At 64.3% G+C, this 13,509-nt stretch overlaps 1 protein-coding gene across 4 annotated transcripts in view; it reads right to left on the bottom strand.

Moving 5' to 3' along the window:
* Positions 1-182: 182 nt before the first annotated feature.
* The window catches only part of SLC12A5 (solute carrier family 12 member 5), a 41,783-nt gene continuing 28,456 nt past the window's right edge, over positions 183-13,509 (bottom strand). For all 4 annotated transcript variants that reach the window (XM_062588936.1, XM_062588939.1, XM_062588937.1 and 1 more), the window contains exons 10-27: positions 13,176-13,274; positions 12,879-12,936; positions 11,817-11,991; positions 10,846-10,964; positions 10,352-10,450; positions 10,155-10,274; positions 9,895-9,999; positions 8,674-8,842; positions 7,137-7,332; positions 6,836-7,005; positions 6,616-6,747; positions 6,217-6,324; positions 5,926-6,048; positions 5,656-5,843; positions 5,436-5,450; positions 5,198-5,331; positions 4,765-4,875; positions 183-4,627 (exon numbers count right to left, since the gene is read on the bottom strand). In XM_062588936.1, the coding sequence (XP_062444920.1) occupies positions 4,784-4,875; positions 5,198-5,331; positions 5,436-5,450; positions 5,656-5,843; positions 5,926-6,048; positions 6,217-6,324; positions 6,616-6,747; positions 6,836-7,005; positions 7,137-7,332; positions 8,674-8,842; positions 9,895-9,999; positions 10,155-10,274; positions 10,352-10,450; positions 10,846-10,964; positions 11,817-11,991; positions 12,879-12,936; positions 13,176-13,274 (2,102 nt within the window). In that variant the 3' untranslated portion in view covers positions 183-4,627; positions 4,765-4,783. The remainder of the gene's footprint in view (positions 4,628-4,764; positions 4,876-5,197; positions 5,332-5,435; positions 5,451-5,655; positions 5,844-5,925; positions 6,049-6,216; positions 6,325-6,615; positions 6,748-6,835; positions 7,006-7,136; positions 7,333-8,673; positions 8,843-9,894; positions 10,000-10,154; positions 10,275-10,351; positions 10,451-10,845; positions 10,965-11,816; positions 11,992-12,878; positions 12,937-13,175; positions 13,275-13,509) is intronic.

Raw genomic sequence — 13,509 nt, 5'->3', positions numbered from 1 at the left:
GAAATTTCTGTTAGCTTAAACATGGGACCTGCAGCACTTATGAGAAGCTGTTCTTGATGTTTCACTTCCTCTGCAATCTGCTGCTCCTGGTCATTGCTTGCTCCTTGTTATGAAAATACCAGCCAAGTGAAAAAAAATGTTCTGAAGACCCTAGAAACAAGTGAAACTCCCTGTGCAAATAGTAAAGGGTGTAATAAAATCATTTATTGCATTTTGTGCAGACAGGAGTCTAAAAAAAATAATACAGTTAAAGCAATAAAGCATTAACAGGGAGCATTCAACAACTGAGGAGCCACTCCTCCATTAATACCTGCACAGAGAACACAGGGTTTGTATTGAGGCGGCCTAATGCACAATACTGAAACACTCACAAAAATTAAATGCAAGCCTAATACTCTTTTTTTTTTTTTTTTTTTTTTTTTTTGGTTTGCAACCTGTTTTATTTACAAGGTTTTAAACTTAATTGCATTGCTCTGCACACAGATTCTCTAAAACACAAAGCATACTAGGTCACTACATGTCTATTGAAATATTGCACTCGAGTAAAAGTCACTTGAATGGACGTAGAACATCTAGCTACAGTGATTGAAAGATTAGTGAATGAATTGACTTTGTGATAACATTCATAACAAATATATTGCACATGTAGCACACAGAGTGTTGTTGTAACCAGCAAATCTCAGACCTGTTGGTCTTTCTGCTAATTATTAGTCCTGCTATACAGAGGAGGGTCTTGACTCGTCTAGTGCAACTCGTAAGCCTCGTACAGTATCTAGTCCTTCCTCTAGTTCTAGCCGCCAAACAACACTGACCCAGTCTGGACTCTGCCTGTGTCTCCTGCAAGTGCTATGTCGTGGTTTGTTACCTGTACCGCATAGTGGCTGCAGTGGAAATGAAGCCGGCTGTTGTTCAGTGTGGAGGCTTGTAACTGTCCAGTTGAAAGGAGGAATAGAGCAGCTCCCCTTTCAACTTCTCGCCTGATAGGTACTGGTGTGTGTGTGATTGCCTGCCCAGTGCTAGCATGCTCAGCAAATGTGGTTGTGGCTGTGCGTGCTTTCTGGCTGGTGCAGGGTCATGCTGCTATTCCACCTTTCTGGTGGTTAACATTACTCAGTGCTGCTCCTGGCAGCAGCTTTGCCTGGAAAACAAACTTTGGAGGTCAAGACCTTCCCGTCTGAAACAAAAACCTTAACGTGTCTGCACATGTGCTGAAAAGGAACTTGCATTTCTATCACAGGAGGACACTGTCTTTACCAAGGTGGAACAGCAGAAGGGTGCTCCACAGGGAAACCAAACACTCAACAGAGGCCAAACGTGCAGGGGCAGGGCTGGGTTTGTAAACTAAACATGCAGTGCTGTCTGCTAAAAGTGGCGCTCTCCAGACCAAAGGCAGTTGAGAACTTGCTGTGGAAACCAGCACCCTTCTTGCTACAGCCAAATTTGCCTGGCAGCCCTGTCCATGCCTAGAGCTGTACCCCTGCTCCTGCTGGAGGATGAGGAAGGGGAGTGCTTTATCGTAGAAGGTTGAAACGGTGCTGAGGAGAAATGGGATCTGGCTTGCTGCTACTGGGGAATTGGTGAAGCAGACCTATCTCAGCAGAGGAGCAGACTCTGGACCGGTGTCTCACCACTGCTAGGTAGATGGTTTTGTCCCCTGGTAACTGGTACATGTTAAAGGAAGAGCTTTTTGCCCCGCTCTGACACTGGCTAGGATGGATACTGTCTCAGCAGAGGCAGGCCACTAGCTGCTTTGGGTCACTTGCTTCTGCAGTCAGGCTCTCGGTGCCGATCTGCTCCTTGCAGCAGGGGAGAAGGGGCTCGGGCTTGCTGCCTAAAGGGCAGCCTTCCACAGCTGCAGGATCAGAGGAACGGCAAGGCAATAGCCGAGTTGTAATTAAAGGGTGGCTGCAGGGAGTGGATGGCATCTTTTGAAGAGGCAGAGCGGTTGGCAGGCATCCTAGGCCAAACAAACACGATGCCAGCGCATGAGGTGAGTGGGCAGTTTAGTGTGCATGCCTCCCCCATTCCTTCAGCAGTGCTTCACAAATAACTTTGGGAGGCTGCAAACAGTGTATGAGCGTGGGGGGCGGGGGGGTGGTGATGGAGGACCAGGTGCAAGGGGCAGAGCAGCTGGATACTGGCAAAGCCTGGCTCCTGCGGGGCTACCTTTGCCCAAAGCCAAAGGACTTGCCTGTTCTTTTAACAGCTTCCAAGTGGCTGAGGCATGACCGGAGAGCACTGCTCTGTCCATCTGCTCCATTAATCAGCCCAGCGTGCCTGTGCTGAAACTGTCTCAGCTCACCTTGACATTCCCCTCTGGTTAACGCTGAGCTCCCTGCCAGAAAGAGACCAGTCCCTCGGGACCGTCTCCCGCGCCAGGCTGCGGTGCAGGCTGATGCATCCCTGGAGATAGCTGAGCTGCCGTGGCAGAAAGCCTGGCTCTGGTTAGGGCTGCTGCTGGAGAGAATGGAGGCACTTTGGGAACGTTTGGAAACGTGGGAGAAAGGTACAAGCAGGCACAGATGTGCAGCTGGGGCTTTGTACGGTCTCGGAGTGGGTCCGAGTAGTATCTTAAAGCAAGAAACAATCTTCCTCCTCCAAACCTGCTGCCTTTTACCCATGCAGCTTTGGCGGGCACTGGAGGTGCGGAGGAGTGTGGCGTGAGCATGGGGGTCAGTGTTGTCCTGCACAGGGGCAGAGGGCTGTGGATGGCCTTAGCTTGCAGAAGGGTGGGCAAGCAAGGGGCTGGATGCTGAAGCCCTCTCCCAGCAAAGCAGCCCAGCAAGGGCTGCAGGGACAGGCGCCAGCTGCTGCCAGCTCCCCATGGGGCTGCACCAGTGCCAGCACCCTGTGTGCCGGCCCTCGGGAGCAAGGAGCGGCCTGGGGAGGCGGTTTGGGGAGGCAGCGGGAGGAGCGAGCGCCCCGGCAGTGTGGCCGGGCTCTGTCAGGTCAGCCTTGCCGTGGCGCGCAGGAGCCAGAGCTGCCAGGAGAGGGCAACTCTTAGCAGGCTGCACTTCGAGTGGAAGCTCAAATCTGCTGTGAAACAAGTTCAGAAAGTCTGTATCTTCTTTTCCCTGAAAACTCTTAAGAAGCTAAATTGAGAAGAGAATGAACCAGCAACCTGGCCCTTCCCCAGGGCTACTGGTGGCCGGGAAGGCTGCAGCCGTGGCCACGGCTCCGCGCCGGAGGGCCACGGATGGGCACCCTCCATGCGGAGGAGCCGCCTGTCTCCCCTTGCATCCCACCGCCGGCTGCTAGCAAAGCCCTGCATCTCTCAGTATAGATATAGATCTCTATATATAGACTTCATCTGGTTCTATTAACATAAATATGATCACTTTAAAAATACACATACTGTATTATGTACACTATGTACAGGGGGCCGGGGCCGGGGCCGGGGGCGCCCTGGCTGCCCTCAGCACCGCTTCCTGCGAGGTTCCTAGAACCCTTCACATTTGTTAAAAGCTCCTCAGTTTCTCTAACATGAGAGATGCCGGGGGGGGGGGGGGGGTTGCAGCCACTGCCCATGGTGGGACGTGCATGCGAGTGCTCTGCGCCGCCGTGGCACCCGCCGACGGCGCGGAGCAGGACAGGCTGTGGCCGCCTCGGCCAGCCTGGTGCTGCCCGACTGCGGAGGGGGCTCAACACTGCCGCGCGGCACCGTGCGGACCCGAGCAGTCGCGGCCGGGGTGTGAGACCGGCCAGCGGGAATTTGCGTACGTCCAAACTGCCCGCGCGGCCGGCCTGTCCCAGCCGCCCCTCGGCAGTGCCAGTGAGCGCCTGGGCTGGGCAAGCAGCGAGGTGGTGGGCTGACCAGCACAGCGGGGCTCAGCGGCGGATGCACGCATGGGGCCAGGTGTGGGGAGACCCAGCGCCCGCGGGGCGCAGGAGGTGGGCAGGAGTTGCTCGGGTGGCTTGCATTGCGGCGGGGGGGGGGGGAGACTTTGCAAGCCGCGGTGCCAGGGCGGCACCCGTGCGGCTCCCAGCACCCAGGAAGAGGCTCAGACTTGCACTGCACGTCATGGGGTGGGGGGGGATCCTGCTCCGGTCCAGACACCCCAGCTCCGAGCAGGGAGCGCAGCAGGGCCGAGCAAGCCCAGAGTCAGCGGGGAGGGGGACGGGGAGCTGCCGCGGCCCTCCGGCATCCCGCCCCCTCTGCCCCTGCAAACCGGCGTCTTGGCGAGCACGGCCCGCGCGGGCAGCAGTCCTGGCGAGCGACGCGGCCCCAGAGCCCTCCGCGGGCCGGGCGCTGCCGAGGTGGGGAGAGGAGCATCTGGCGAGGAAAGCATGCTGGTGGCCTCTCTCTTCTCCCAGCACCTCCGCGGGAGGCAGGGCGCAGCAGGAGGAGGGCACAGGGCGCAAAGGCGCGGAGGTGGCGGGCAGAGCCGAGCTGAGCCAAGTCGAGCGGAGCAGAGCGGAGCGGCCCGGGTGCCCGTCCGCACGGGAGGCAGCGCCTGGGCTCCCGGCGGGTGCAGCCCTGCCACGGCCGGGCAGCGTGGCAGCGCTGGCTCCGGTGCCCAGTCCACGGTACACTGTATATATTTATATATAAACAAGGACAGCAGTGCTGTGATGTTGCAATGAGGAACAGCTGCTCTGGTGCTGGATGCTCCCGGAAGATCTGGTGCTGCGGTTTGAATGGAGAGATCGGGGGCATGGCTAAAGCCAGGTGACGCTTCTGCACACCGACGGCCGTCAGCCTTCCCTCCTCCCCCTCCGGGCGCACGGCGCGAGGGGCAGTGGGCGATCGGGGTGCGGACAAACCTCTCTGGCGCGCTGTGTCTCAGGAGTAGATGGTGATGACTTCCCGGCCCCCACCGCGCACCAGCAGCACGCGGTCCAGGTGCTCCGTCAGCACCTCCAGGAACTCCATGTCTGGCGCCGCGGTCAAGGAGGAACGCAGGGCCGGAGAGGGGGCAGAGCACGTCCCAGCGGGAGCAGCAACCCTGGCACTGCTGCCCAAGGTGGCTTCGCCCCCCCATGCGTGCTGGTGCCATCGCGCACGGCCTCACCGCCCCCAGTGCTGGCAGCACCGGGGCCAGCCAGGGCAGCTGGTGCCAGCACCACAGATGCCGGAGCCAGTCCAGAGGCGCCAGGGCGGCACCGTGCAGCAGGGACAAGCTCCTGCGGCTGCGGGGGCTCCACGGTGCCCAGCCGTGGCGAGGGTCCCGGCCCACCCCGCTCCCGTGAAGGATACAGTTCTCATCCCCCTTGCGGTTGCGGGGAGGCCCCGGCATGTTGAGCAGGACCAGCTTGGCGTCCTGGGACTTCTTCACGATCACCTCGTTAAGCTTCACGGCCGTGTGCATCCTCCGCACGTTGGACTGGTTCCTGGGGGACAGCACGCGTGGGCCGGGGCCGGCGCGGGACCCCGGGCTGCCGGCTCCGGGGCTGGGAGCCAGAGCCAGCGCTGCGCGTGCCGAACCCCCACTTACAGGTTCTCCCACTCGCTGCCGGGAGCGACGGCGACGGTGGCGAGGGGGGAAAGAGAGAGCAGAGGTGAGAAGGTGCCCGCGCCCACAGCACCACGCGCTGCCGTGCCCCCCGGCCCACCGTGGCGGCCCCCGGCGCACTCTGCTCCCCCCATGCCGTGCCGTGTGCCGGGCAGGACGCGGCCGCGCAGGGGTGGGATGGCAGTCACGCATGGGGCCCTACGGCTTCATGTTGAAGAAGTCCTTGATGCCCTCAGGGCTGACGGGGCTCTTGCTCTTGTTCTTCTCGGCGACTGACTTCTCCTTGGTCCAGGTGAGATGCACCTTCTCCGGGGCCGTCTCGCCCTCATCACCGGGGGACTGGGGGCTGCTGGAGAAGGTGGTGGCATTTTTGTCGTGGATGAGCTGGACCTGCGGCAGAGGAGGTGGGCGATAGCGTGCAGAGCCGGGGCCAGCAGGCCTGGCCCGGGACCCTCCTCGCGTGGGGCCTTACTTCCTCCTCCGGCTTCTCCTCGCCATCCCCAACCTGCTCCTCAGGGACGCTCAGGCGCAGGCGTGTGTTGGCTGGGTTCTTGCGCCGGATGGAGCCACGGGATTCGTCCGTGATGCTCTGGATCTGCATGGGCACGAACAGGCTCAGTGAGGGTGGGGGCAGAGCTGGGCACAGCTGCTGGGCATGGAGGGCCCAGCCCCTCAGCACCTCTGCCTGCGCCCAGCAGGCTCGGTGCACGGGTGGGCAGTACAGCGCAGGGGCAGGGACCCAGCGGCCCGCCGGCGACCTTACCTCCCGCTCCCGCTCATTCTTGGTGAGGTGCATTTGCTTGAGGATCTGGGAGCGCTGCTCCATCACCAAGGTCTTCTCGTAGGTGTAGGCGGAGATGTCGCTCTCGTGCTGCAGGACAGGGGACGTGAGACACCTGGCTGGTGTCTCCCCCTGCTCCCTAGCCTGGCCTAGATGTCCCTGCAGCCCCATGTGTCCCCCCCAGTGAACATGGCCCCATGGTGCTGCCTGTCCCCTAGCACTGTCCTCATTGTGCTGCATGTCCCCACAGCCCAACAAGTCCCCACTGTCCCTGCAGCACTGTGTGGCCCTGTGGTGCTGCGTGTGCATGTCCCCATGGCGAGGCTTGACTGGCTCTCCTGCATCCCAGAGCAGAGTACATGCCACTGTCCTGACCCTCACCATCTCCACCACCTCCACCTCTGCGGTGATGCGCAGATGGTACAGGAATGTTGTCAGGTCCTTCTTCATCTGGATGCTGTTGTCGTCCATCTGCGCCACTGTGAAGATGCGCATCTTGCACTTGCGCCAGACCTGCAAGGCAGGGAGATGTGGGCATAGCGCGGTGCAGCCTGGTCTGGTCCTGGGTCTCCTGGGCCATGGCCTGTGGTGCCAGAGCTACCTTGTGGTGCCGCAGGAGGAAGGGCAGCAGCATGAGCATCCCCCCATCATGGACGATCCACCAGACATCAATGTGCCCCTCGGAGAAGCGCTCCTGGTTGCCTGGGAACATAGCGACGTTCTTGGCCACCAGCAGTGCCAGGTGCCCGGCCGTGGTCTCCCGCACCAGCTCTGGAAGGAGAAGAGGCCGCATCATCTGGGGATGGCCAGAACCACCGGGCATTCATCTTGGCACAGGCCCGGGTGCCCCGGGCACGGGATGGTCCAGGGTCCCCATGGCACCCAGCTCCGCATGTCCCTACCGATGAAGTTCCTCCAGGTCTGGTGATCCTCCTTCTGGCGCCAGCTGCGGGGCCAGCCCACGAGTACCGTGTTGTGCTGCAGCCCGCCCAGCCCACTAGACTGGATGAGGTGAGACATGCCGTCCCGCAGGTTGGAGGAGATCACCACCTGGCAAAAGCCCTTCACCTTCTCTGCTTCCATCAGCCTGCGGATGGACTGGCAGTGGGAGAGAGGGGACAGTCAGTGACAGCAGGACACCAGCCCCGGGACGGGCACCCACTGGAGACGCAGTGCTGGCCCACACAGGAGATGAGGCACAGGGTGCAAGGTGCTGTTTGTGGAGTGCAGGGTACAAGACGCTGCATGTGGGCGCAGTGCGCCGGGGTGTGCAGGCTAGACGATGTGGGGTGAGTGTGGGATGCAGGCTATGGGATGCAAGGGTTGCAGGGCACAGGCGGTGCAATGCAGGGTGTGGGCTGTGGGGTGCAGGGTGACAGGTGCAGGTTGTGCGATGTGGAGTGTGGGGGGTGCAGACTGTGGGATGCAGGATGTTTGTGGGGTACAGGCTGTGGGACACAGGATGTGTGTGTGGGGGTGCTGGCTGTGGCATGTAGGGTGTCTGTGGGGGTGCTGGCTGTGGGGTGCAGGATGCAGGGTGCAGGCTGTGGGATGTGGGTGATGGCTGTGGGGTACAGGGTGCAGGCTGTGGCATGCAGGGTCTCTGCGGGGTGCCTGTGGGGTGTGGGGTGTCCGTGGGTGCTGGCTGTAGGGTGCAGGATGTGGGGTGCCTTTGGGGTGCAGGGTATCTGTGGGGTGAAGGATGCAGGGTGCAGGCTGTGGCATGCAGGCTATCCATGGGTGCTGGCTGTGGGGTGTAGGATGCAGGATGTCTGTGGGGTGTGGAGTATCTATGGGGTGCTGGCTGTGGGGTGCAGGATGTAGGGCACAGATTGTGGGATGCGAGGTGTCTGGGGTGGTGCTGGCTGTGGGGTGCAGGATGCAGGGTGCAGGCTGTGGCATGCAGGGTGTCCATGGGTGCTGTCTGTGGGGTGCCGGACGCGGGGTGCCTGTGGGGCGCAGGGTGCCGGCCCCACGGCGGGCCGGCTCCCCGGGCCGGGAGCAGCGATGCCGGGCTGCGAGCGGAGCTGGCGCGCGGCTGCGAGCGGTGCCGCGTGCAGGGCGTCCCCGTGCCAGGGCTGCGGCGGGGCAGCAATTAGAATTATTTACTCAGAGAAATTATAACATGTCTGCATGGGAGAGAAACTGTTTGCTCGCGAGCGCTTAATCTCATTAATGCGCCGGCTGGCTGGTGCGGGGGGGCGGGGGGGCGGCCGCGCCGGCGGGGGGGCCCCGTTTCGCCGCCCGCCCTGCCGGGAGGGGCCGGGCTGCAGGCGCCGGGGAGGCGGGAGGCGCCGCGGGAGGCGCAGGGGTCCGAGGGTCCTGGCGGCGCCCGCAGCCCCGCGGAGCGGCGCGTCCCCACGGCGCAGGCACGCACTGCCGGGCCGGGAGCAGCCACGGAGCGGGGTCCCCTGGCCATACCGGCGCAAGGGTCCTCACCTCCTCGGCCCGCTGTGCCTGCGGGTGGTTGTCCAGGAAGGTGCCTTCCAGCACAGAAGCCACAATGGTGAGGCCCTTGCCGGCTTTGAGCTGTGAAGTGAAGGACAGGAGCTGTGGGTGCACCACGTTCTGCTCCTGATCCGCGCGGACCAGAACCAGCAGCTGGGGCCTGGAAGGAAGGTTCTGCGGTCAGAGCTGCGCAGCGCCGGGACCCGCACGCCCGTGTGGCCCCATGCACCCACACAGCCCCGGTCCCCTGCACCCCAGTGCCCTGCACCCATGCAGCTCTGGTCCCTGCACCCACGCAGCCCCAGTCCCCTGCACCCCAGTGCCCTGCACCCATGCAGCTCTGGTCCCTGCACCCACGCAGCCCCGGTCCCCTGCACCCCAGTGCCCTGCACCCATGCAGCTCTGGTCCCTACACCCACGCAGCCCCAGTCCCCTGCACCTCGGTCCCCTGCACCCATGCAGCTCTGGTCCCTGCACCCACACAGCCCCGGTCCCCTGCACCTCGGTCCCCTGCACCCATGCAGCTCTGGTCCCTGCACCCATGCAGCCCCGGTCCCCTGCACCTCGGTCCCCTGCACTCATGCAGCTCTGGTCCCTGCTCACACACAGCCCCGGTCCCCTGCACCTCGGTCCCCTGCACCCATGCAGCTCTGGTCCCTGCACCCATGCAGCCCCGGTCCCCTGCACCTCGGTCCCCTGCACCCATGCAGCTCTGGTCCCTGCTCACACACAGCCCCGGTCCCCTGCACCTCGGTCCCCTGCACCCATGCAGCTCTGGTCCCTACATCCACGCAGCCCCGGTCCCCTGCACCTCGGTCCCCTGCACTCATGCAGCTCTGGTCCCTGCTCACACACAGCCCCGGTCCCCTGCACCCCAGTGCCCTGCACCCATGCAGCTCTGGTCCCTGCACCCATGCAGCCCCGGTCTCCTGCACCCCAGTGCCCTGCACCCATGCAGCTCTGGTCCCTGCACCCACATAGCCCCGGTTCCCTGCACCTCGGTCCCCTGCACCCGTGCAGTGCCCAGTCCCCAGCACCCATTCCCCTGCACCTACACAGCCCCGGTCCCCTGCACCCATGTAGTGCCTAGTCTCCAGCACCCCAGTCGCTTGCACCCGTGCAGCCCAGTCCCCCACGGCTCAGCCCACCACGCTGCTGGCCCAGGTGCCACGCCAGGCCCCGGGATGCCCTGCATGTGCTCCATGGCCTCACCTCCAGTTCTTGGTGTGCGGGGGCCCCTCCTCCAGTCGGAGCAGTGCGTAGCGGGCCGCGCTCAACGACAGCCCTCGGATCCCATCGCCCCACTCCTTCTCCGCCCTGTGGGAAGGCAGCGGACGGGGAAATGCCACCAGACGGCCACAGCTCCCAGGGCTGGAGCAGAGCCGAGACCCAGCAGCGACGAGCGCCTGGCAGGACCCTCGGCGTGGAGCGGTGCCTCAGCCGTGCTGTGGGGCGGCACGCAGCACCCTTACCCGCGATACTCGATGTACTTGTAGATGAGGCCGGCGATGAGCATGGCCACCAGCGCGTAGTACCAGGAGCAGATGAACATCAGTGCCAGGCACAGGCTCATGCCCAGGAAGGAGAGGGTCCTGCAGCAGAGCACAGTGCTGTCAGCACCCCAGTGCAGCCCCGGTGCCCCGGCACAGCACGGCACAGCCCCGCTCACCAGTGGTAGTAGCGGAAGCGGGGCCGCCAGTTGGGCGTCCGGAGAAGGGTCTGCACCGCGCACGCCAGGTTGACAAACATGTAGCACATGAGGAAAAACCTGCAGGGGAGAAAGGGAGGCTGAGCCGGATGCCCCGAGCCGCCAGCAGGAGCAGGAAGGCGGCGGGGCCCCCTGCGCGTCCCAGAGCCGGACGGGCCCCTGCCCATGGGCACCAGCATCCAGGCTTCATGCTGGGTTTTCCCTGGAAACTATGCTGGAAGGGGCACGGGGGGCGCTGGGGGGGACCTGGGCACAGAGCAGGCTGCCACCAAGGAGCGTCCTCAGGCGCCCCGGGGGCTTGTCCCTGCCAGAGGCCAGGGCTGCGGGTGCCAGGAGGGTGCAAGATTGCCCTCCCCCCCCCCCCCCCGAGCCCCACCGGGAGCCAGGGGCATGAGGGGCCGCGGGGCCCCACCACCACTCGCCGAAGGTGCGCGCGGCCCGAGCACGCTGCCTACATGGACAGGATAGGAGCCACCTCGTCCAGGGACGCGATCAGGATCCCGATCTCACAGATGCAGGCAGTGAGCAGCAGCGCCCACGTCGGCTCCCCGTTGGCTTTGCCGTGGCCAAAGACCTGGGAGCAAGGCAGGCGAGGAAGCGTTAGGAGGCAGCTGAGGCTGGCGCCGCGCGGCTCGCGGACGAGAGCCCCGGAGGAGCCCGGGCACACCGTGGCACGGACTCGCAGGTGTCTGCGAGCGTGTCCTGGCGGGGCTGCTCCTGGTGGGGTGGCAGTGCAGGGGTCTGGGGGCTCAGAGAGGGTCCCGGCACAGGGTGTCCCCAACACGCCGTCCCTGCCTTGACCGCCCCGGGGTCCCTGGCACCCGTGCCCACGGTGCACGGTGGCGGCGAGCCCAGCTCAGCCTGGCCATGGCTGGCAAGGGCCAGGCCCCCGCACCCAGCCCGGACACAGCGCTGGCGGGCGAGCAGCTGCAGCGCGCGGGGCCGTGCCGGCACAGCGCGAGCAGCCGGGGCGGCAGGGCGGAGGGGACGGGCCGGTGGCCCTGGGAGCCGGGGGCGCGTGCCCGGACGTGTGCCCAGATGCGTGGGGCGGGCAGACTGCGTTCCTCAAGCGAACGCTCAGAATATGGTTGGCAGGGTGAGGGAGCGAGGTTAAAATTAGCCTGCTCTTCCCTGGGGGGAGCTGTCGGTTTGGATTTGGAGAGATGAGGCTGCAAAAAACACGTCTTCAGAGAGCAGATAAAATATTAAGCGGCACAGAGGCAGTGGGGGGAGGGCGATCCCGACCTTTCTTGGAGCTCTCCTCCCCCCCGACCCGCCGCGTCCGGACCCGTCGGCGCCGGCTCCCAGCAGGACAAGGACGCGCGGTGGCGGGAGGGTGCGTGGCGCCCGCGGGGCTCCGCTGCCGGCCGTCCCGGGCACTGCCAGAGCGCGGGACGTGTGGTTGGACGTGGTGGGAGCCGCCTACCCTGAGGAAGGGCACGATGCCGTCCCTGGAGATGGCTTGCAGCAGGCGGGGGGCTCCGGTGAGGCTCTGCAGCCCGGCCCCGCACGTGGAGAAGAAGGAGCCGATGACGATGACCCACGGGGACGGCCACGCCAGGGTGCCAACCACCAGGTTCCCGTTCACGGCCTCGCCGAACCTGCAGGGCACCGGAGTCACCCGCAGCCCCAGTGGCGGCCGAGCCTGGCCCTGCCGCCCCGGCCCTGGCGGGACGGCAGCAGGACCGGACCCACCCCAGAGCCCCTCGCCAGCGCCGCGGGGGCGAGGGGTCTCCCCGTCCCACGGGCGACGGGGCAGATGGGCCCCAGGGATCCCTGTTCCCTATGCCAGGAGGGGTCAATCAAGGCCGCATGTGACTTGGATGCAGCCTGTGTTGGTGCTGGCGACCCAGAAGTGTCAGCGTGGCACACGGCGAGCGGGTGCCCTATATAGGCGCCGCACCGCGCCGCGCCGCGCCGGCAGCCCTGGCTGTCGGCAAACAAGCGCGCTGCACGCGTCCCAGCTGCCGAGGTGCTGCAAAACATGCACCCAGGGGAGGGCAGCGTAGGGCACACGAGCCCCCCAAGAGCCTCTTACCAGCCATGGACCTCACCAGAGCCTGGCCTTATCCGATGTGGCAGCCCCACTGCCATCCCATCTCATCCCACCCCCGATCCTCCCAACCCACCCCACCCCATGCCATGCCATACCACCCCACCTTATCCCATCTCCTCCCACCTCCTCCCATCCCATCCCACCCCAATCCTCCCACTCCACTCCACTCCATCCACCCCACCTCATTCTATCTCCTCCCATCCCATCCCATCCCATCCCATCCTACCTCTTCCCATCCCATCCCACCCCAGTCTTCCTACTCCACCCCACTCCACTCCATCCCATCCCACCCCATCCCTCCAGTGCTGCCACACCCACCCAGTGGCTCCCAGTTGCAGCACCCTCTGCCCAGCTGGGCCCTGCTGGGGGGGGGCGCATCCCGGGAGCCCCATCCCCCACGCCCCTCGGGGTTGGCCAGGTGAAGGCACTCACTTGTCTCGGAGGACAACCCCCTCGATGCACGCCCCGAAGAGAACCACGGAGCTGATGTCTGCCGCACCGTCAAGGAGAGCCTGGATGATGCAAAGCCCCTGCGCCCGGCCCTGCCCCGGCTGGACCCCGGCCCTGGTGCTGTGTGACCCGCGGGTGGGCAGCAGAGCCCCTCTCCCCTGCCGGGGCGCTGGGTCCTGGACCATCTCCCCGAGGCCCTGGCTGCCCTCCGGAGCCTTGCTCTGCCCTTGGCCCCGGGCTGTCCTCCGCGCCCGCCTTAGCCAGGTGCTGCAAGGATACAGACAGCCGAGGTGGTGGCGATGGCCAGGATGGTGCCCGTGGGGATGGACTTCTGTGCGTCGCGCAGGTCTCCCGAGCGGTTGGAGCCAGCCATGATCCCTGGGGAGGGAGGGAAGGTGCCACGGGGTTCCCGGCCAGCAGAGCCAGGCCCAAGGCCGGCACCGCGGGCACCACAGGCGCTGGGGTAGCCCAGGGCCGTGTCCGAGCGCGCCGGGGCCGTCCCTCCTGGCCCACACCCCGCATCCCACCAGCACTCTCCCTCTTGACCCGGACCTGAGGCCGCTCGAGGATTAGTCTCAAAACTCACTTATGTGACTTGTCTCATTAGCCCTTA

The sequence above is a fragment of the Rhea pennata genome, chromosome 16, assembly GCF_028389875.1.
Source record: "Rhea pennata isolate bPtePen1 chromosome 16, bPtePen1.pri, whole genome shotgun sequence".
NCBI lineage: Eukaryota > Metazoa > Chordata > Aves > Rheiformes > Rheidae > Rhea > Rhea pennata.
The sequence above is the reverse complement of the archived record's forward strand: the minus strand, read 5'-3'. Positions and strand labels throughout refer to the sequence as shown.